General features: G+C 40.0%; 2 protein-coding genes across 5 annotated transcripts in view; one reads left to right on the top strand and one right to left on the bottom strand.

The window, feature by feature from the left end:
* Positions 1 to 22,528, top strand: part of CFAP92 (cilia and flagella associated protein 92 (putative)) — a 64,845-nt gene that overhangs the window by 36,809 nt on the left and 5,508 nt on the right. For 3 of the 4 annotated variants that reach the window (XM_035337518.1, XM_035337520.1, XM_035337516.1), the window contains one exon: positions 1,543 to 2,106. In XM_035337518.1, coding sequence (XP_035193409.1) covers positions 1,543 to 1,549 — 7 coding nt within the window. In that variant the 3' untranslated portion in view covers positions 1,550 to 2,106. Of the gene's footprint in view, positions 1 to 1,542; positions 2,107 to 14,866; positions 15,006 to 22,528 lie in introns of those variants that run through there. The other variant, XM_035337517.1, reaches the window with a different exon arrangement.
* ACAD9 (acyl-CoA dehydrogenase family member 9) lies at positions 655 to 21,612 on the bottom strand. The gene is made up of 18 exons (XM_035337521.1): positions 21,436 to 21,612; positions 20,292 to 20,385; positions 17,736 to 17,837; positions 14,901 to 15,007; positions 13,586 to 13,686; positions 12,376 to 12,454; positions 11,392 to 11,566; positions 10,729 to 10,802; positions 9,200 to 9,275; positions 8,461 to 8,531; positions 7,960 to 8,079; positions 7,179 to 7,307; positions 5,822 to 5,901; positions 5,144 to 5,270; positions 3,368 to 3,445; positions 2,438 to 2,566; positions 1,309 to 1,381; positions 655 to 937 (listed from the first exon to the last, which is right to left on the bottom strand). The coding sequence occupies exons 1-18, from the start codon at positions 21,559 to 21,561 to the stop codon at positions 837 to 839; spliced, it is 1,842 nt and encodes a 613-aa protein (XP_035193412.1). The 5' UTR covers positions 21,562 to 21,612; the 3' UTR covers positions 655 to 836.

The raw sequence follows: 22,528 nt of genomic DNA, 5'->3' as shown, positions 1-22,528 counted from the left end.
ACCTGTGACCTAAAATAATTGCCTTAATGAAATCTGGCCAGCAACTACCTCTCTAAGGCAAGTAGGACAGGATGAGTCAGGATAAATCTGACTTGCTGAGGTAGGAGGTAACTACACTGCATTTGGAGATTACCAAGAGGCAGTGTAGATAGGGATCAAGTTTGAATAATGTTTATGAAAAATTGTTTGTCTTATGACATCTGTTTAGATGACAATTTATCTTTAAACAAAGTTTGTTTTTATTAGAAACAAACAAACAAAAAACAATGGCTAAGTAAGTGTAAGGCCAGGACCAAGAGGGAACAGAACAGAAAGTTCTGATAAATACAGGGAAAAATTTCTAAACGAGAGTTGAGACAGGCAGCACAACACCCCTCCTTTGGGAGACTCAAAGCCTGCCTGGACAAGGCAATGCTGACTGCACTTGGCCCTGCCCTTCACAGTGCATTGGGCAAGTTGACTTCCCAAGGTCCCCTCCAAGCAAAAGGCATTGTAAGTGAATGGTCTTCCAGTAAGTAGTTGATTTAAGCTTAAAGACAAAAAAAAAAAAGGAAAAAAAATAAAAAGTCACCTTCCAGGAAAAAGGTATTTCAATCTGAATCTCAACTGCTTTTATTTAACATCAAAAGAAACAGACAGACATAAAATCTAATCGAGAGTTAAATAAAATTTATTTATCCTCTTTATATGAAGTTTGTTTTAATTTTACACAGATACAGCTGGTTACATTTGGTAAGCTCATGAAATAGTTACTTTTAAGGGGTCAAATACTTGAGTTACAGAAAGTTAGTTACTGATCATTTTACATTCATCAGTATTTGCTGTCAGTGAAGTAATTAGAATGTCCTGTCCAGTGGGTGTGAACAGGTGTAAGCTCTCTTTTCCAGCACATGCTTTGCAGCTTTTTTAATACAGTCATCCAGATTTTCATCTGCATCTATGGAGAAGCAAAAGGAAAGGTAACTTCAGTACAGTATACAGCTTTTCTAATTTTCTTTTAAAAAGGATTTTAGAATACAAGTATCTAAACTTTAGTTTAGAAAATTTCAGCGTCTTCTAAAAAGATTCTGATTATTGCAGAATGAATCTTTCACAGAACAAGTATCTAAATGGGCAGTACTTAGAGATGAATAGGTCAAATACCCGATTGTTAGCTAATGCGTTCTTTACAGGAGAATTTGTTACTGATAGATCTTGTTTTCCTCCCCACTGCGGAAAATTCTGTTGGTCATATCAAAACACCTACTTTTGTTTAGAGACAACACCGTAAGAGCGTAAAAAATACTTCATATATTTTACAGAGCTTACATTTTTGTAATTGAGCCATGGTGTAATTATTCTTGAAATATGCTTCTGTGCAGAAGATATTTGTAAGCAGCACCTGAGAAAGAGTAGCAAAACTCAATTAAAAACTACTAAATGAATTTCACCAACAAAATTTATGCAGTAAAAATACTTCAAGCTTCTGAACCTCTAGTTTTGCATCTCTGATATGGAGCCCTGTAAGATAATTTATGCTTAGTTGTTATTTATTTCCCACAGCTACTGAGTCTCAGAGTTGGGATGACCTCACTGAAAACTGACGAAAAGTCATTTGTGGTAGTAAATCCAGAAGGGGCTTATGCACACAAAATCTGAAGTAAGTCTCCAGACCACGAAAGACTAAAGTTTAATCAGTCTGAATTTTTCTCACACTTAATTGTAGCAAATTTACTTGTCATGTAGCATAATTGTTACCATGAAATTTTAAATTATCTATCCTAATCATCTGCTGTCAAACTCTCTCACTTTACTTTCAACACATTTAGTGACAAAATACTGTTGTTGTTATGCATTATTACTAACGCTAACGCATTATTACGTTTTGGAAAGCGTTTTGGAAGAACACCATGGAAATAGCACGTTTAAGAGAACATGCAAATTCACAATTCATTCATAAATGTGTGTTAAAATTACCGCTCACATGACAGGTACTTGGTGTTGTTACTGCCCTCTTGCACCAATCAGTTTAGAAAGAAGTTGGTACAATATCAGGTTTACAGGAGAGTTTGCTGCAATGGATACAAATTCCTAATGTACAGCGTGTAGTTTTAGTGCAAAATCTCAGTGACAAATGACAAAGTCTGAGCCATTAGCGTGCACTGTCTGATAGTTTAGCACACTTTTAGAACAGCATCGTGCTTGTGCAGCAAAGAATGCAACAAGCATCTTTCAGAGGTGAGGGGAAAGTTGGCTAGTAAAGATAAAAGCAGCTGGTTAGAGACTTGTAAAATGTATGCAGGCTGTAACGTTTCAGGGCAAGGTCTGAAGACATGCAGTGCCTCTTACTACAAAAGATGTAACGAGGCAGAAAGGCAATAAGTTCTGTTTTGTTAAGGTTCATGATCCATGGAGTGTAGCTGATAAATGGGTATGACTGATACTAAAGTACACTTACTTCATGGTCGTGATTTCTCAGGCCAATACTGATAGACCGGCTGGCTCTGGATATAGTTGCTGTCATTGCATATAGATTAATAACCACATCTGCCACTCTCTTCAGAACCAACTGCTCATCCACTATTGTCTAGAAGAATAAAAATGATTAGCTTGCAGACTTCAATCAAATCATGTTTTCCATAGTTTGTATTTATGTTCATACTTGGTTAGTATAGACAGGTAAGTTGTTACATTGATTTTCTACCCCTACTAAGTCAGTAATTTACCATGTTCTACCTTTTACAGCCTTTGCAGCTAGCAGTAAAATTGCTGTGTCTTGAAACCATTTTGGTAAACACCAAAATCACTGAAATTCAAGTACAAAATGTACCAAGTAGGCAAGTACCAAGCCTACTCAAAAAAAAAATCTGTTTGTGCTCCATAGTGTAGTCTGATAAGCATTCTCACATCAGGTAACTCTCAAAAATCCAGGGTATCCTAAATTTGGTTTCTCCTATTTAATTAAACCACTTTGAATGGCATAATTATAGATTCACTTGCTCTAGAATATTAATGAATAAGCATAATTCAAATTGGGCTGGTATAGCTCTTCAGTTGGGAAAGAGTGACTGCTTGCATACATTTAAGTACTGTAAGTACTTCATCAGTCACTGCAGCAGGCAGGATTTGTGGTTAACAGAGGTAGAAGAAAACAGCCACTTCACAGAGACTTTTTTTTTTTTAACAAACAGAAACAAGGTAAGTTGTCCATTACATCAACTGTGTACAGAATTTGTTTTTTTTTTTTACTAGTCAGTGGAAACCAGGCGTGTAAAGAAAATCCTAGCCCAAGTCATATGAACACAGTCCAGTCTAGTAGTGAGGCCAATGTGGTTGAGGAAAAACTCAGATACAACTTGAAGATAACAGGAAAAAAAAAACTTGTTACCTTGCCAAACCTGCTTAGCAGGCCTCTCACTGTATTTCCAAAATAATGAACATTTTCCTCAAGTTTCTTGCCACTTTCCTATAAAACAGGATATACATATTTAAAATATTCAGTACATTTAAACAATTTGATCAGGTTAAAAGACAAACAAACACATCCAACTGTAAAGAGGGACATTTCCCACCAAGCATACATGGCAAGGCATATACTGGAAAGTATTAGCTTCTCCTGTGCTGCCCAGCCAATAAACCAAAATCTTGACCTGGATGAGACTACCTGCTGCAGGAGAAAGTAGTTACTCTGCCTGCACAGTGACCAAAACAAAGGAATAAAGTATACTAAATTGAGCAACCAACAGGCAATGCTGTAGAAACCCCTAGATGTGTGTGCCCCAACACAAGACCAACACAAGAAAGCCCCTCAAACGTGGAAGTTCAATTTTCTCCTAAATGTAACGATACTGCCAACTTCTAGTCAGTGACTAGAATTTCCAATTAAGTCGATATTAGATCATTTTGTATCTTCCCACCTATAGAGGAGAGAAAGTTTGCCTACGTACATAAAACCCATGGGATTAAAAAATATTCTCCCCCCGGGGGGGGGGGGGGGCCCATCACTGTTTTGCTGCATTCCTGTTATCTTGAAAGCCAAAAACAACCAGAATTTTCTCTTGGCAAGTACTATGTTCTTAATATTCACCCCGCTGAAAGCCAGTTAAAACACTTTTGCTATAAAACAGGCATTTAAAATGTTCTGGCTTTTACTTCGGTAACTTTTCAATACATGCTTATGCAAATAATAATCTGACAAACACCTTCCACGCGTTCTGCACAACAAACCTCGCATTTTACACGCTGCAGGTCACGAAACCCCTGAAAATGAACGTTATGTGGTACTATTGGGTGAATTCCTCAATATTTTCAAATTCTGGTAATAAGGAGGTAGAAAAATTTCCAGTGTCGTATTTGGCTTTTATTAATACTTAAATGCAATTAATTCATTATGATGATTCCTGTAATCTGAATGTAAGTACGTGGGTTTGAGGTATTCAGAAGTTCCAACCTAGCGTATCAGGTAGGTCAGCATCACTACAGTTAAACCAACTGACAGGTGTACACTGGAGGCACTGCAGAACACAGTGTATTTACCCGAAGGAGGATGCTGTTGAGCTGCCTTTCGTGCACAGAATAGTAGCAGCAAATCCTAGCAAATCCTCTTACCTGTGTGCCTGAAATAGCTGACCTAGAGGACGTATACTGAAAAATACCATTTTGTTACAGTTCTTCAGAACACTAAAAACATCATAGGAAGAACACACCTTATACTTTTTTCTAACAAAAAAACAGAAGTACCTTTTTTCTTCTCTGCCCTAAGAATTGATTACACAAGTATGTATGTAGTTCACCAAAACGACATTACTATTAAACAGAAAAAAAAGCAGCATTGTGTCTTGTAACTGAGCTTATTGTGTACAGCAGCAACCGACCTTTACAAGGAAAGGCTTTAATATTGTGAAGGGTCAACTTACATAAATTACTTAAAATAGATCTAAAGCTGGATTTGGTATAAATACAGAGTTATAACATTCATCCTAAGTCCTTACCCCTGAAATAATATAAAAATCTGCTTAAGTTTGTAAATCTCACGTAAACATACACTTTGTCTTGCATAAACAAGCTACAAAGTTGTGACAAGCAGCAAGGGAATCAAATATGAAAGACCAGTGCCAGGCTCTTATCAAGGAGCACTGTGTTCCCACCTCTCCCACACCTTTACCTGAAGGCTGGGATGCACCAGTCCACGGTCACCAGCTAGCCCAAAGTCCACTTTTCTGCCCATCGAGTCCCGTAGTTTGTTTAGAAACTCCTCCAGCGCCACTCCTACATTTCCTTTCTTGATTGCTCTAAAATGGTGGGTAAACAGCAGCTGTTAAAATACATTTGCTGGTTTGCAAGGGAAGTTTCAGGCGGTTCAGATAACGAGTTGAAATTTTAAAGACAGTTTGACTAGCACGGTGTCTTTTGGTTCATTTTACCGTGAAGTCTGGAGAACAACTATACAGCCCTAAAAGTATACAACATGGTTCACGCCCAGTTCCTTTCAGCAGTACAATAAATTAGAGACCAGTATATTCACACAACAGACATGATATAGCTGTCTTACCAATAACACTTCCTTATAAAATCTTAAGTCATGCAATTTTAGTTACTGGTCCTGTAAGGAAGTATTTTATACAAGCTGGACTTAGAAGGTAAGACACAATTGGCCAAGATTCCTAAACATATAAAACATTGTCAATTAAAGAGGAAAAAAAAGACCCCTATGCATTGAACTGCCTTTAGACAATACATCTAGAAATATAGCAGTTTTTTTCCTACAGTTTCCCCCTTATCTGTGGCTTAGCAACTATCAGTCTAATTCAATAAAAACTATTAGCAATAAATGAGAACATACTTAATTTTTTCAGTTAAGATTTTGCCTGCATATTGCATACCCGTCAAAGCAATATACAGTCGCAGGATTTCATTTGTGCCCTGGAAAAAAACAAACCGAAATTAGTATCAAGTACAAAATATTTTTAGTATTTTAAAAATCTAGATATGCTGTGCTAATATTTATATATATATATATATATATATATATATATATATATATATATATATTTGTTTCAAAATTGCTTTCAGTAAATAACTTACATGCTCTGCTTTTCCTTGAGGTTAGAGGAAGTATGGCTGCAGAGGGTCAGATACTGGAAGCAGGCAACAAAAACTACAGACTTTTTTTTTTTTAGGTCTATGTACAGTCTTAAAGAGAGTTTTTTTTGTTAACCACTTACTTGCATAAGGCTTACAATATTAATGAACATTTTCTGAACATTTTCCAAGCAGGTGTGCTGGCCTGTCTTCCCTTTCTAATATTTCTGTTGTTTTAGTTAATATTAAAAAGTACTCTTCCTCCATCCATAAATGTTTACTGTCCTTTCTGCTTTAGCTTGGTTATAAAATTGACTTCATTTGGTTGTGAAGACGTTGAGCCTCTCATTACTGCACACACACATGTAAAAACAAAAAAGAAACCAGACTAAATGTGTTTTGATGAAAAAATAAGTTCTGGATTGTTCTGGTAAAGGAACATTAATATGTTCTGTAACTGTAAAACTGCTCAACGTGCCTGCTTGGAAAGCAAAAGCAAACCAGACAATAGAGATGAGACTGTACAAATTTGATATTTGGGAATCCATTATTACATATGGCTGAAAAATAACTGCACAGAACTATTAGGATTAGTATGAAAATGAGATAAATGACAGGAATTCCAATGCTTTTGGTTTTGTTTTTAACCAAGTCTTCCTATAGCCTGTCCAGTGTGAAAGGGCTTCTCTACTTCAACAGGTCTAAAAGGTGCTGCTTCTATCTGCTTTTACTATTCAGAATGTCCAACAAAACTGTATTAACCCCCCCACGATATAGGGTGATGATGCTCTAGGTTGGCTGGTTTTGCAATTTAATCAATAATGGAACTGACTCTTCTGAGCTATGTGAGATAAGCATACAAATACTCTGGCGGTTCCTAGTGAAGCTCACACTTTGTGGTTCGTCTATAAAATCCATCGTATTTTAGTTTATTATAGGACAATATTATCTGCAAAGAAAACAAATTAGTTCTTCAGTATCATTCAAACTATAGCAGACCTCACAACTAACTGAATGAAGGCCTATGTAAGTGAGTACTGTGCTGGATTTGTTTCACCTCAGGTTTACAGAAGGTGAGTTAGTTTCAATTTATGGTAAAACAGTATAGTCGTACTTGCCTCAAAAATCAGCAGTATCCTGGTGTCTCTGAGATAGCGTTCGTAGGGGTAATCTTTCATATAGCCAAGGCCTCCAAGAATTTGCAGTGCTTCACTTACACAAGCCCAAGCCCCTTCAGAACTGAACACCTGTGGTTGAACAGTATTTTAATCACCATGCTTCACACAGTACGCGCAGACGACGTCGCTTCGTTACTACACCTCAAGTTAGACCTCTGGAAGGACTGTGACGTTACTGCAATGTCCCCACACTGTAAGGGACCATCACTGGGGGATGAACATCTGCGAGCTCTCGTCAAGGCTGCTTTGCCAGCCAGTAGCATCCATCCCCTGGCCGACACTGCAGAAATCCCTTAAAGTGGTGCTCCATCTGAGCGGGCCTGCCTCTCTCGCTCTGTATTTTGCAACTGATTCTGGGTTCAAGCCAGGACAGAAACTCCTTAGCCACGTCTGCAGCTGGAAACAAATCTGTTAGCACTATTTCCACTGCGTGACGCTGCATAAAAACAGAACTCAAGAGGACTGCAATATACCAAACCTGTTGTATTCAGCTTTTATTTTCTGTATGGTGGCACAAGCTTTGAATCTGAGGTAATCTATAACGTGGGGGAAATAAAAAGTAATGTCTTCTTTTAGTTCTTAAATCTAGCTGAAGTTTCTGTATTTATGTCAGTAAGAAATATCTGAGCCTCTAAGCAATTTGTAATGTAGACTGAAAAAACAGGAAAGGTGTTAGTCAGTATTAGCTTAAAGCCGCAGGCAAGTCTTTCAATAACATTACCTTGACCATGGCTGCCTCCACAGAGCAATCTGGAAGCCCTGGCCTGTCCATCATTCCTGCCGTGAGGTAAGCCATACTCTCCATTACATATGCTTTCACAGCCATAAAACAGAACTTCTCCTGTCAGATAGTGGTGAGAGGGATCATACACTGCTTCAGATGCAGAAGAGCATAGCCCAGCCTGCAGTAACTTTGAAACTGAGTGTAACTGCAGTTTTTATATGTTTAACATATTACCAAATAATATTTAATAAAAAGTGCTACTGCAAAGCAATCACAAAAATGCTTAAAAAATTACTTTGCATGTTTATCATTCACTTAAAATCACTTAAAAGATCAGCGTACAGAAGTCTGCACTAAACATATATCAATTCAATACCTCTAGCAATTTTTTAAACCAGTACAGCCCAGTATAGCCAGAAGAACCTCAACATAATCTACATCCTAGCACTTAGTCAAAACAAAGCACAGACATTTAGGTTTTCCATTTTTTTTAATTACCTGAATTAATCCAAATTCACTCAGTCTCTTATTGAATTGTTTCCTGGTACAAGCATACTCTGCTGTCATTTCTTTAAAAAGAAAAAAAACCCATCTCAGAACAGCACAACTGTTACCGTGACACCTCATGCCTGCTGTACGTAGCGTTCTTCTATTGCCTGACCAACCCCTACTGCTGCAGCAACGTGAAAAGCACCCCCAGACTGACAGCGCTGCTCAGCTCTGGGATACTGTGCCAAGGGCTTTCCAACATGAGCCTAAGGTGTAAACCTGTACTCTTGCGGGAAGCAAGTTTCAGTGCTAATAACTTGCTTTTTTGAGAGAGATGCCTGTTAGTATTTCGCGTAACTATTGCTATAAGTCAGTTTTATTACTTGTTACTGAAAGCAAGCTTTGAGCCAATCTGAAGTTTTGAAGGACTCCACAGGATCCAAAAGCAGCACCACATATGCTGTTTGCTTATTGAGAATATTTTACCACAGAATGAATTTAACAGAGGCAAGAGCTTTACACGTATGAACTGAAATCTTCAGTGCTTTACAGGTTTTAAATCAAAATGTTTAACAAGCAAACCTGGTATTTTAAAGATGTCAAAGCATGTTATGACTAACAACAGTGATGTTACGATCAAAGCTAGTGTTACTATTTTGATTTAACATTATTAAATACCTTATGATTTATTATTATTATATTTTTTTTGGCGTAGCATCCAGCAATCCAAAACACCCAATTCACCTACCTATCAATTTTTTAATCATTCCAGCAGAGGCACTGCCCATGCTAAATCTTCCACTATTTAGGATATTCATGGCAACCTGTGAAACAAAAGAATATGTTTTTTTTTTAGCTCATGTTGTTGCCCCAAAAACTTTTACTGCTGTCTAGCTTCATGTTTTTAGTGCTTTTCCTGGATTTCATTCATCACTGGCTTATGCTTCCTATCCTGTGAAACCAACCCTGATTCTGGTCAGTGCAGCAGCATTCAGCATCCCAACAGAAATGCTTTAAAACATTTAAGACAATCTACTACATCCAATTCATATGTGAAGTAGTTTTCTGGTACTGATGATCCATCCACTGAATCCTTACTCAGTTCTAGCTCTATATCCAACAGTCCCATCTTAGTCTTACTCTTATGTATGCCAGACATACGTGGGCAGACTGTAACATCCATCCAAAAAGCTAGTAAAACTAACTCATTCTTTTCAAATAGTAATCTTGGAGCAAAATTAAGGAAGCAGAATTTTGGTGATACGATGCTTGGGTGCATTCAAAATACATTTTTGGATCTATGTCTGTATGTCTCTTTTAAACAGCCATTCACTCTCAAAATTCTGCTGAGTCTTCCAGCAACATACACAAAAAGGGAACGAGAACGAAAGGAGTACAAATACAGCTCCACAGTAAACACAAATCAATTTTGAAGATTAGTGTTATTGTTTTTTAACAAAGAAAACATGGGTGACCCAGTTCAAAGCGACTCTTAAGGACTCTAGCAAAAAGTCACTATTCCTACCTCTCAACTTGTGGTAATTCCCTGGAGAACAAACTGTTAAAATTACCTTATCATATGTTTATTACATTAAAGGAAATTGTTCTACTTAGCATTTCAATCTGGAGCTGCCTGCTATCGAAGGCGTAGGAAAACTCAGAAGGACCATTAAGAACAGCTTTGCAACTCATATTTGGAGAAAGGTTACAACAGCAAAGTGAACAGTGTGTTAAGGACCTTACAGGGCTTCACATTTCTGTGGTGCAATGCAGAGGAACCAGTGCCTGAGACAGCCTTCCAGTGAACTCCCAGTTTTTCTTGTGCTATAATCTGATCCCAGGAAACCACCTGACAGGTCTGGACTTTGCTCACACCATTTCCTGCTACAGTCTTTTCTCTCCTTTTCTACACAGTCCACAATTCTGGTTCCAGAAACAGTAGAAAAGAGTTCAGTTGAAGTTCTGTTAAAAAAATCCTCCCTTTTCAGAAGAGAACAGTATGTTTCCTATACCATGAAAATCATCTCAAAAAGCCAAGCAAATAGCAGCATCTGCTTTTCAATTTTATTAAATAAATATGAATCTGAACTTATGGCATCCTCATGCGCTATGTTCTGGTGGAACCAGCTAATACAAAGCACATAAGGTAAACTGAGAAGTCTTTCCCCCAGTGTTCTTCAGCTTGGCAGTGTTGATACTACCCATAAGGAAACTTCAGCACAGTTAAGAAAGAATAGATTTCCTTCAGACTTTTAAAAATTATTATTTCCTGCTTACCTTAAATCCTCCTCCTACTTCTCCAATTACGTTCTCTATAGGCACTTTTGTATTTTCAAAATGTACTTCACAGGCTGAAACACAGAGTAAATTGCTGTTCAATTATAATGTAGAAATATTTAAAAGACATTCAGGAACATAACTGACTTTTGTAACAAAAAAATAGAAAGTTTTCCTAATGCACTGCGAATGACAGAATCATGGAAACTTCCAAAGGAGTTGAAATTTGGGAAGAGACTGTGGTTTACATCAATTACTGATGTGAAATATTCAAAACACAATTAATGTACATTGTATAAACAGAGAACTACAGTTTTGACTTTTATGGAATTGATACAGCGATCAAGTTCAAATGACAGATTGTAAAAAACTGCAATCATCTGTAAGCTTACAAAGAAAACTTAATTCTAAATTAAAGCTACGTGGTTGCTTCATCTTCTGAGTTATTTCTTTTACTGCATGAAAGTGCAGCTTCAAGTGTCCGTAAATATGGATTTATTAGTTCAAAGCTGGCATTAGGAAGGCCTCTGAAGAAAAGCTAGGTAAAGAAACATGAAACTTATATGGAAAAGACTAATTTGCCTTTGAAATCAGATAATCTAAAGAAATTAAAACATTAAAATATTAAAACAATTTCTGTTAACAATTTTAAATGATTCTTACTATTGGATCCTCGAATGCCTAGCTTATCCTCAGGTTTCCCATGTGTGACTCCTCCAAAATCTCGCTCTACGATGAAAGCGGTAATTTTGTCTTTTAGTTGTCCATCTTTATCAACAACCTCTGTCCTAGCAAATACCGTGAAAACACTCGCAAGGCCACCGTTTGATATCCAAACCTGTTTTGAGAGAAGAAAGAAAAATATTTGTTCTGATTTTGTAACCACTGTTCTCAAGTGGTTACAAAAGAGGTTCAATTCAATTAAGATCTCTGGTGCATTTTCACAAAAGCTTGTGCGTCCTGTTACTTATGGCATGCGAGGGGTACAAGGGCCTCTACATCCACTGCCCGATATAATTTCACTTTTGATGAAAAATACTACAAAGCAGGCCGCAGGTTGCATCTCTTCACATCATAGACAAGTATATCGATAACAACAGATCAAGTCCTCAAGAGAATCAAACACTGTTGAGTCCTGTACATCGTGTATCTTCAAAAGCGTATTCTGCCAGTTGCTTTTAGCAAGACTGTTCCAAGCAGCACTGTCAACTTTCCTTTCAAAAATACCTAAGAAATCTAGCATGATGAAGAATGAAAAGAGGGGAAAACATTGTTTCAGGTTTCTCTTCACCTGTGCTATCACAGAGGAGAGCTAACTAACTAACCCTCCCTAAAAACCTGTGCACTCTGACCTGAGGATAACAGAGAAGGAACTTAAGAGGATGTTTTCCTATCTTGCTCACCAGGCGTTTTGTCAAAGTCATTCCCTGAGCAGTGTACTTCTCTGTTTGGTCCTAAACCAGCATGCTGTCTTTTTGACATGGTCATCCTTCACTAGGTTGGAAATCCCAAAAGCCTGACGCAGTTACCAAGCTAGAGTCTTACCTAGTAAAACCAATGAATTACAATGCTGCAAAAGACAAAAGTGCTTTCTACGAGCTTGTAACAGAAGAACTGTAGTAGTACTTCCCCTCTGTGAGTGGATACCTTGGACCCATTTAGTAAGAAGTGCTTCCCATCTTCGCTGAGGGTTGCTCTTGTCTGGATGGATGCAGCATCACTTCCACTAAAAGCCAAAAAAGTGTTTGGTTAGTGTTTAAAGAAAGAAATACACTCTAAAAAACAGAAATCTATTTTTTTCCCCTCTTCCCATCCTTTAAAAAAGAGCGTTTACAGTTGCATTAAAAAAAAAAAATTAGTTACTATAAAAAATGTAGTTCTCTAGTAATAAGGAAACTTATTAGGTTCAATAGTTCTGATGGAATCTACTAATTGCCCTGCAGGGCCTTTTCTGCTGATTAACATGTACGTTATCAATCTTATGATCTGACCCGAGTATTCAGAATGCCACACAAGCAACTCTGTTGAGCTACACTTTGAGCTATTTGACCATACCCCAAATGTCATCCTCAATCACAATCAAGTTTTAACTACCCTAGTTACGTATCTTAAGGGAAAAAAGGTTCAACAGAAATTAAAAATAAATGAACCTGTGACAGTATTTATCAGTGAGCATTTGGGCACATCACATACTTTCCACGGGAGCAGAATTAGCAGTTCAATTACAACAAAGCAATTAAAGTTTATGTTCTGTGATTGAAAGTTCAAGCACTCTCTTCAATCACCACCTTATTACATAACTAAGTGCATAATAATCTCCCCCTTGAAGCAAGTTTCCTCTTGCACAAATTAAAATGCCACAATGGCTCACTTTGGGCTTTCAGCTGAAGACAGCTGCTGAGTTCTTGGAACACCAAGATCTCGTCTGATTCTTTAACAGGGTCAGAGTTCTAAAATTCAGCTCTAGAAACAGTTGTTCCTGTGTGCTACAACTAGTACCTAGGGAGATACGGCATAAAGTATCCTTTTAATTTATATTCAGCAATGCCAGAAATTAAGTCGATGAATAGTTGAGATGGGAACAACTGTGAAAATTAATGCAGCTAAAATCAAACAGCAGTCAGTGATTTCATTAACACTGCCATAAGCAGAATACGTGATTTTAAAAATAGCTATTGATGTATACACTGAGGACACAGGTGCAAAACAGTAAATATTTAACGCAGTAACCAAACAACCAATGTAACAAAGACAATAAAAAATGCCATTTTAGTGTTAGCTTTCTGAAGCACCCTATTCATTTTTATTTATTTATTTATTTATTTATTCACATTTGCCATAATTACAAAACCAGTACCTTCCAGGTTCAGTGAGACAAAAAGCTGCAATGTGCTCCCCAGATGCCAGTTTAGGCAGGTACTTTGCTTTCTGTTCATCAGTGCCAGCAATGAGAATCCCCTAAACAATTAATAGAAAACTTTTCAGCATCGAACTGCGTGAAAAGAAGCCAACAAACTTTGACAAGTTCAGGAAGCTTAATTTGCAGATTACATGGTATTACAAGGTAATATGAAAAGAGCTTAAGAAACAAGGGCCGTTATTATTTAACTGACTTTAAAATACGTCGAAGTTATCAGCACATAGTTACTCAAATGCCCATAGGAAATGGCTTATTGCTAAGACTGCCTTCTAGGGGAGGTTTCACTATACTTCTGCTGTACATGAAGATTTAATTGTTGCTCAGAAAGGCACGAGCACTGAGACAGTATTCCATAATTTGTCATACCTTCATTACTTTCATTACGACTTTTTGTGAATCAAAAGCATTAATTTTAAAAGCCCTTAATCAGAGAACAGAACACATGATTTACCTAATTTCTCAATTATTTCATTATAAAGGCATTCAACATTTTTTTGGTGAGTGTACTTATTTTAATTATCTCTGATTGTAGAGAGCTGTATTTACTTTCTATACAGGGGACTTCTTATGACTAAACAGCTAAGATACAGGTACTCAGCATGTTTAGGAAGGATTAACCCCAACTGACCCAAACCGGCCACAGCAAGAGGAACAGTTGCTGCAGCTTACACTACAGTCCTCATTAGAGTGCTTTACAGATCAGGTCAGCTCACTATCCCCCTTCTACAGATGGGGAAGCAAAGTGAGGAATGAACACTTGTTTTTAATTAGCATTATCCACTCAATTCCAAGAATAACGTTTTTTTGTTATTATAAAGACCTTTGTGCGATTTCAAGCTTCAGAATAGTACTACCCAGCCACCCACCATAAAAGGTGTTACAAGTTAGATCCCTCAGGCTACATTATACAGAAAAATAGTTTAAGATTCATGTGTTGGCTACAATACATTGATCTTGGATACGTTTTCATCTCTTACCTCCCTTAATATAATATGCTGCCTCATTCAAAAAAAAATTGCACCCTTCTGAATTCCCTGCATGACTGCACCACCTTCCTGTAATTTTAGCCCTTCTACTGATAGTTTACTGTTTTCCATATTTCTTCCAGCTATTTTTTATCAAGCTGGCTCAATTTACTTGGTGTCATTTAGTTCCTATTTATTATTAGCCACAACACTCTCACCCTGTACAAACTTCACCTCACCTTTTCTATGCCAGATGCAAAGAACTACTTGACATAAAAGAATTCTACCTTCAGCCCAATAGCTTGGTGAGCTGCCAGCGTAACTGCGATGGATCCATCCAGAGAAGTGATTTCTCCCAAGCGTGCATACATAGTATTTGATAGGCCAAGACCACCTGGAACAAATGTGTTTTGTCTAAGCAGACACTTTAGCATTTAACTTGCCCCTTCCCACCCCAAAAACCCCTTTCAAGTACAGAAACATCAAAAATATAACCGGGGGATGTCTTAGCATAGACTACGTCCACAAATAAGAACCACATTGCTGCAGCTGTGACAGGAAAACGCATTTTTGAAACTGAGAGTTTTTTAATTCTTGAGTTGTGGTGAATTTAGTACTAATCAAAAAGCAGGTCTGTTTGTATTCAAGCACACATGCATACAAACATAGCCAACACAGCATAATCCAGAAAATGGTAGGAAACACTCTGCACATGAAAATGGTAAAAGACTTGGTATAAATATTGCTCTATTCTGAATTTCTGTGCTTCCAGCATAAACTAATGTTTTGTGACATTTCCACGTGATCCTACAAACCCAGACAACGCGTGTGCAGCTTCCCAGCTGCCCAGCTGCCAACCAAGCAGCAGAGGGAGCACTGCTGGGCAGGTCCCAACTGGGGCAAGCTCTGGCAGTGATACAAAGACAAGCACCAGCAGCCAGGCTGTGCCCAGCTGCAGTGGAAACAGGGCAGAAAATGGCCCGGAACTGCCATGGAACAGTTCCCCATGCGGACTTCCAAACTGGTACTAAAGGAGAATAAAACACAACACTTCAAAAGACATTTTTAATTAAAAAATATGAGTATATCAAGAAACAAACTCAACACAAGCACCACCTTTCTGTGATCTGCTGCTGCAAATACAGAGACTACTTGTAAGGAGCTTGAAAAGAAGGATAAATCAAAGTCACATCTGTATGAGGCTAATGTTCAAGGACTTTCTGTTTTCAGCATTAGAAGTCCTGCTCCCCATAACTTAAAACTACTGTATATATTACTGCTGAATATACAATTCTATCTCATCAAGAGAATCTTTTGCCCAGGTTAATAATTCTTTACTTGACAGTGGCAGAAGTCAGGCTAATGAACAAGAGGGAGATAGAGCTCTGCAGCGAGTCCACTGGAGGGCTACGAAGATGATGAGGGGACTGGAGCATCTCTTACGAGGAGAGGCTGAGAGAGCTGGGCCTGGTTATCCTGGAGAAGGCTGGGACCTTATCAGTGTGTATAAATATCTGAAGTGTCAAGACGATGGGGCTGGCCTCTTTTCAGTGGTGCCCAGTGACAGGATGAGAAGGAATGGACACAAACTGAAACACAGCAGGTTCTGTCTGAGGACGAGGAAAAACTTATCTACTGTGAGGGTGACAGCACTGGCACAGGCTGCCTGGGGAGGTGGTGGAGCCTCCGTCTCTGGAGGTCTTCAAACCCTGCCAGGACGTGACCCTGCACAGCATGCTGTGGGTGACCCTGCTTGGGTGGGGGTTGGACTGGGTGGTCCCCAGAAGTCCCTTCCAACCTCGGCCGCTCTGTGATTCTGTGCACACGTTATTTCAGCAGATGTCTCAGTGGTGCAACTATTTTCTGTATCAAATAAACACAAGAGCAAAGTCTTCCTCACTACCATTCATTCAAATCCGTGCTTCTTACACCCTCTTCCTTCACAGCACCCTTACATTAATTACAAGTCCCACTGTTACTTCTCTAAGAGAGCCACTATTACATGATTTACAAGAGCTCCACCTTTCCCACTGAAGTTCTGCATTTTAATGCTTCTAACAAGTACACCACTACTACACCCCATTAGGGAGAATATCACACCATGAACTACGTATGACTGAAGAGTTTTAAAATATGACAGGCACCACCAATGGAAGTGCAGCAGGTTTAAACAACAGAAAATGGGAAATAACCTTGTTAGCAGCGTAGCACAGCAACGCTAGTTATGTTGCCTAATACAATAAAACAACAAACGAAAAAATGTTATGAAAAATAGGGCATTGCTTTACAGAAAATAAATACTGAGGTGTGTCTCCAGCTTTATGCAGTATTAGTGTAATTACCAACACAAACACATTGTGTCATACTATTCTCTTCAAAAATTAGGCGTCCTCCCCACTGAAACTAGTGTCTGCAGATGGGCAAACACAGTTCTGAAGAGAACAACCCAGAAGACAATACAACAATGCAAGGATCTCTTACTTTACATATTTCATATTAGGTATTAGCTTCAATCCCATTTCTAAAATGCATCAGAATAAGATTATAATTTTCTTAAAAATGCCTTTGCAAGTTTAAGGGGTAATCCACTGAGTAACTCATGTCTCTGACCCCAGTAATGTCCTTCAGGACATAAACTTTTTGTTCAGTACTGCACAAGAAGTTTTTATACAAAAGCTGTACTTTGAATAAGTCACCATTATACTTTTATACCTTTGTATGGGCAAACATTCCTGTCTGTGAATGACAGGTGACAGCTTTGACAGATCAGTTCCATGTTTGAACCTGGTGTAATTTTAGAAATCATCAGCTAGTACTGCAAGTCCCATAAAACATCATGCTACTCTGCTGCATCCAGGAAACAAACAAAAAGGAAAATGCTATGCCGAGGGGAATGTACACCGTCTAAATTTAGTTGTCTAATTTAGGTGCCTGAGCTAAGATTATCCACAGCTCCCTGAGGAGCCAACTGACCCTCTCAGTGCCTGCATCTTGTTGTTCACCAGAGGGGAAGCCTGTGCTCCTGATGTGGACATCAAGGCCAAATGACTACACGCAGGATAGTACAGACACATTTTGCAAGACACTGAAGATATAGATATTCTTTTTGATCACTTACTCACCATATTCCTCTGGAATCTGCATGCCAAAGAGACCCAGGTCCCTCAGTCCTTTTAAAGTTTCAGGCGGGATTTTTGCATCTTGATCAATCTTCTTAGAGTCCACTACAGATACAGATGGTTTTACAGTTTAAAAACCTTGTTTCTTAATGCAGAAAAAGTCTCTGAGACTGCAGAGTTCTCAAATCAGAGCCCAGGTCACTGTGTCTCTGAGTGAGCAGCACTGTGACCTCTAACCTAAATACCAGTTTGAGAGCCCAGAGCTGAAGAACTGAAATAACCTATAGAAAAAGGGGCTGCTGGAGCATTGCACCCCTCCCTGCTGTAATTACCCTGTAGTCTTACTAAAGCATCTTTAGTAAAAAGACACAGCACCTGTTGCACCAGATACAGATGTACACATCTCATCCCCAACTTCACATTTCTAGGTTTAGCCTGATCCTATCAACTGTTGTGTTTGCCATCATCCCCTTGCGGTTGGAAGTCTCAAACCCTAAACCAGCTTCTGTAGGATTACAAGTACATCAGGTTGGTTGGGGCCCCAACCAGTCTGCCTGCCCACAAGGTGAGTAACTGACTTTCTGGATTCTGAACATGACCACTCAGGTAGGTCCTGAACACTCCACCCGGATGTCCCAACTCTGCTCCAGAAAAAAAGCAAATTCCAGAATGCCTTGTCCTTCAGGGGAGGGGTGCTGCAAATTAACCTGAGCCCATCACTTTTGACAATGGCTGTTTTTTAGTCTATTCATGAAATGAGCTGAAGACATTAAGCAAAACCTAACCTGCCATGGAACCAACGCTCAAGTATCCCACCTCATGACACCATCGAAGTCAGAAACAACTGGAAGGTCACAGCTATACAGGTTATAATGATACGGTGATGACAGATATGGGAAAAGGACTTGGAAATAGGAAAAAAAATATCTTTACTTCATTATATCAAACGTTTCTATGTGCACAGCTTGTGCATATGCATGCTAGCAGAATCCATGACTGGAACAAGCTAAGTATTTCTAGGATTTTCTTCCAGAGCTATGCCAGGGTTAGGATTAAAAAAAGAACAAAAGTGCATAAATGGGTTAATTACAAAAATCATGTTCTTATGAGTTACTTAAATTCTTGAGGGATTACCAGAGCAGTTCTGTGTGGTGGCAGTGAAAAATATACAAGAATCATATTAGGCAGCCAGGGAAGGATGCAAGCTGCAGCAAAAGGACCGTAAGCCATCTTTCCAAAAAGTTCTCAAAAAGAACTAATTCTTCAGAAGTAAGAGCACGTTGCTAAAGAAACTTATGTTCACCACAGTTAAATGAGGCTGGCCTGTCTGTATGAAATGCAACTGAGGGATACAATTAAGCATTCTACTGCACTTCTGAGTGAAGTTACTCAGAAATAAAAGACATCTATAGAAAAGATATTTTTCCACACTAATTTTTTAGCTATACTGTGTAAGATACATATTTGTGGTATGCCACCAATTGTTTTGGGGAAGAAAGGCTTTTTTTTAATTATTTCTTCCTTTATTATGCCCATACAAACCTCTGTCTATAGTGTCTGCAGATTGTTAAGCTTTAGAATAATTGCTGAGATGAATTCCTTTATGCAATGCCAATCATATCAAGTTTCTAACTGCTTAGGGCTGCTCTCCTAACCTATTTTTATCCTTTACACATAAATTACCCTGAATAACTAAACAAAAATAGCTATGAAATCAAACAAAGATGAGCAATCCTCCCTTCAATACCAGCTTTTTTACTCAATGAATGCTGTTCCCCCCAAACTGTAATCTGCATAAATTCTTAATTTACCGTCAGAGAGCAACGCTACGTTATTATTGTTAAAATTACCTGTATCTCATAAATTGTCACCTGTGACAATCACATGGGGCTTCTTCATACTCCTGCGGTGTTTGGCAATCTTGACCTAGTGGCTTTGTCAGCAGGAGATCTGAGACAATACTGTTTGACTATCTCAGAAATTGCTGTTTGTAGAAAGCAATTTTCTCCAACTGTTCTCGAACTGGCTCACCTACTGCAGCACTAATAGAAGAAACACCCTGCAACCCTATCTGGAATGCATACAGCTAATATGACTTTTCCCAGACAGAATCATTACTCTGTAGCTGAAAAACTATAAATACTTCTGATTTTTGTAGCTTCTCAAAGACCCTCCGTTTATCTCTGCAAAGCTTTGCTGAGAACAGTACAAGTAAGAAGTTTCACTAAAGAATTACAATACAGTGAGTAGCAAATGGTGATAATACAACCAAGCTAAACCATTTCAAATCCTACCTCTCTCTCAGAATTCTTTCACTTCCCTTCTTGTTCTGTATTTTTATTTTCTTTTGTTTTCAAGATTGATTTATTCTCATCAGCATCCAAGTGGTCTATTATGAAAAACCCATGGATCAACATGCTTATAGCATCATCAAGCACTATATGACTGGCAACGAATGCATAAAATGACTTAAATTATAACAATCACATTCAACTGCTATGCTTGAATCATTTTGCAGTCGCTGAATCACTTGCACAAATAAGAAACTAGTAACTGTACCTTCCTCATTGAAGAATTTTTCTACAGGTCCTACAAACTGGTTGATCTCCTCTAGTTCTTCATTGCTGATTTCTGGATAAGGGAAAACTTCTTCCTAAAATAACAGACGTTAAAACAGCACGAATCATGCAACTGAAATTAAATTTTGAGAACATATGCCTTTCAAATATCAGGTTCTAAAACACGTGAAAATTTAGATTTGTGGAAAAGCTTCAGAGATGTTATCTGATGAAATCTACACGATTTAACTATACTACACACCCAAACAAATCAGAAGCATCAGGGAGAAAATAACGAGATTTTAAGAACTTTATGGATGCAAAAATCCTTCATTAACCACGAATTCTGTCAATATAATCCCGTTTTGGAATTAAAAAAATAGGTAACTCATTCCCATCAGAATCAATTTACAATTATGACATTTGCAAGGTCCAGGCGGTCAGCACTGTTCCTCGCTTCGTGTCCTGAGCGCGCAGGTTACAGGGCTGCGGGTGTGCCTGACCCCACGCTGAGGAGCTCTTCGTGCGAGCATTCAGTGCCCTGGACGCAGGGTGACCGGGCAGCTTTGGATAAACACAACCCGAGTGACTAACACAGAACGTGGAACGACTGCGTGAGAAGCACGCTTCTAACTTCTACCTTTCCCGTTTTAAAGAGCAGTGCGTACCTCAGCCCAGACGGAACCAGCCCTGTTATTTCCAGGAGCTATGCCAGTTCCCAGTACCAGGACCCTGTAAGCGCTACGTTTTTTTCCCGAAGCCCGTTCTACTGAAACTCGAGGGGACAGGCGGCGCACAGGAAGGCGTTAGATGTGGTGGGCCCGCCTGCTGGTTGTCAGCTCCGCACCGGGCAGGTGAGGTTCGGGAGGCTGCGGCGCCGAGCCCCTTCCTGCGGCTCTGGGTTAACGCCTTGCTTATTCACACCCATACAACCGGGCTGAAGGCGCACCCCGAGCGCAGGGCCTCCGCGTTACCGGGCCCTGCGCGGGCACAGGCGGCCCCCGACAGCCCCGAGCTCGCGGCCCGCATCGCGGAGGGGGAGCAGGAACCCCTCGGGGGCGGGGGGAGCCCGCGGCCGTCCCGGGCAGAGCGGGCCGGGCCGTGAGGGGACGGCGGCCGTTGGGCGCGCGCCCCGCGCCCCTCACCTTGCTCAGCGCGCCCCGGAAGAGCTCCTTGGCGAAGGCGGCGCACGGCGCGGCGGTGCGCAGGGGGCGCGCGGCGGCGGGCACGCGCAGCGCGGAGCGCAGGGCGCGCAGCAGGAGCCCGCTCATGGCCGTTACCCTGCGGCCGCCCGCCGCACGTGACCGCCCCTACCCGGCAGCCTCCGCGGGGCCGGGCGCGAAGGGGCGGGGCGTTCGCGCGCCGCCCGTGAGGGGCCCCGCAGCACCGCCCGGCCTCGGGCGCCGCCGCCGCGGGTCGGAGCTGGTTGGCGGAGCCCCCTGCTCCACGGCTCCGTGCAACCGGCACGAGCTGACGGCCTCGGCCCGGTCCTGCCCTCCCTCCAGCCGTTTCCACAGAGCAGTGCCCGGCCCGAGGCACCGCTGCCGTGCCCCGAGTTACCCGAGCACTGGCACCCGGCGGGGCAGTGGTGCTCTGTGCGAGGGGCCAGCAGCCCGGTCACCTTCCCGGACCCTGCTCTCCTCTGCAGGCGGGAAGTTCTCACTGACACACAGATACTTCATGAATACTACAGTTAGTGTACACCAGGGTAGATTTAATTTGCTTGAAACGCTTCTTTAAAGGTTGTATTTGCACCTCATTTTCATCAGTATATCCTCTCTGCCCTCATCTTGTTTTGTGAAGAGACTTTCAAATACTCAGAATTTGAGAAACTGACATTTAAAAATTGAACAAAAGAACAAGTACTTAAAGGCAAACGCAAGACTAATGGAATTTGCTTACTTAAGACTTGAAAAATGTAAATCCCTGAATCCCGTAATTCAAATAAATCGCCGTTTCAGTTGCCTCCCAGATGCTGTATTGCAACTCAGGAACAGCTCTGAAGGGACTGAGGACGAGGGGAAAGGGTAAGGAAATGTATCTAATCTCCAGCTCAATCAGCTCTCTTCACTATATATATATATATATATATTATCTGTATGTAAGCACATTGTGAGAATCCTCAGTTCCTAAGCATTCATAAGCAGATGAGAAATCAGTCAGAGCCCTGTGCGCTACCAGCCTGACTGAAGCTGGAGGTGTCACACAGGTACATAATGCCGCACGTCTGGAAGAGGT

This window comes from Oxyura jamaicensis, chromosome 12 (assembly GCF_011077185.1).
Source record: "Oxyura jamaicensis isolate SHBP4307 breed ruddy duck chromosome 12, BPBGC_Ojam_1.0, whole genome shotgun sequence".
Taxonomy (NCBI): domain Eukaryota; kingdom Metazoa; phylum Chordata; class Aves; order Anseriformes; family Anatidae; genus Oxyura; species Oxyura jamaicensis.
This window is presented reverse-complemented; position numbering and strand designations above follow the sequence as displayed.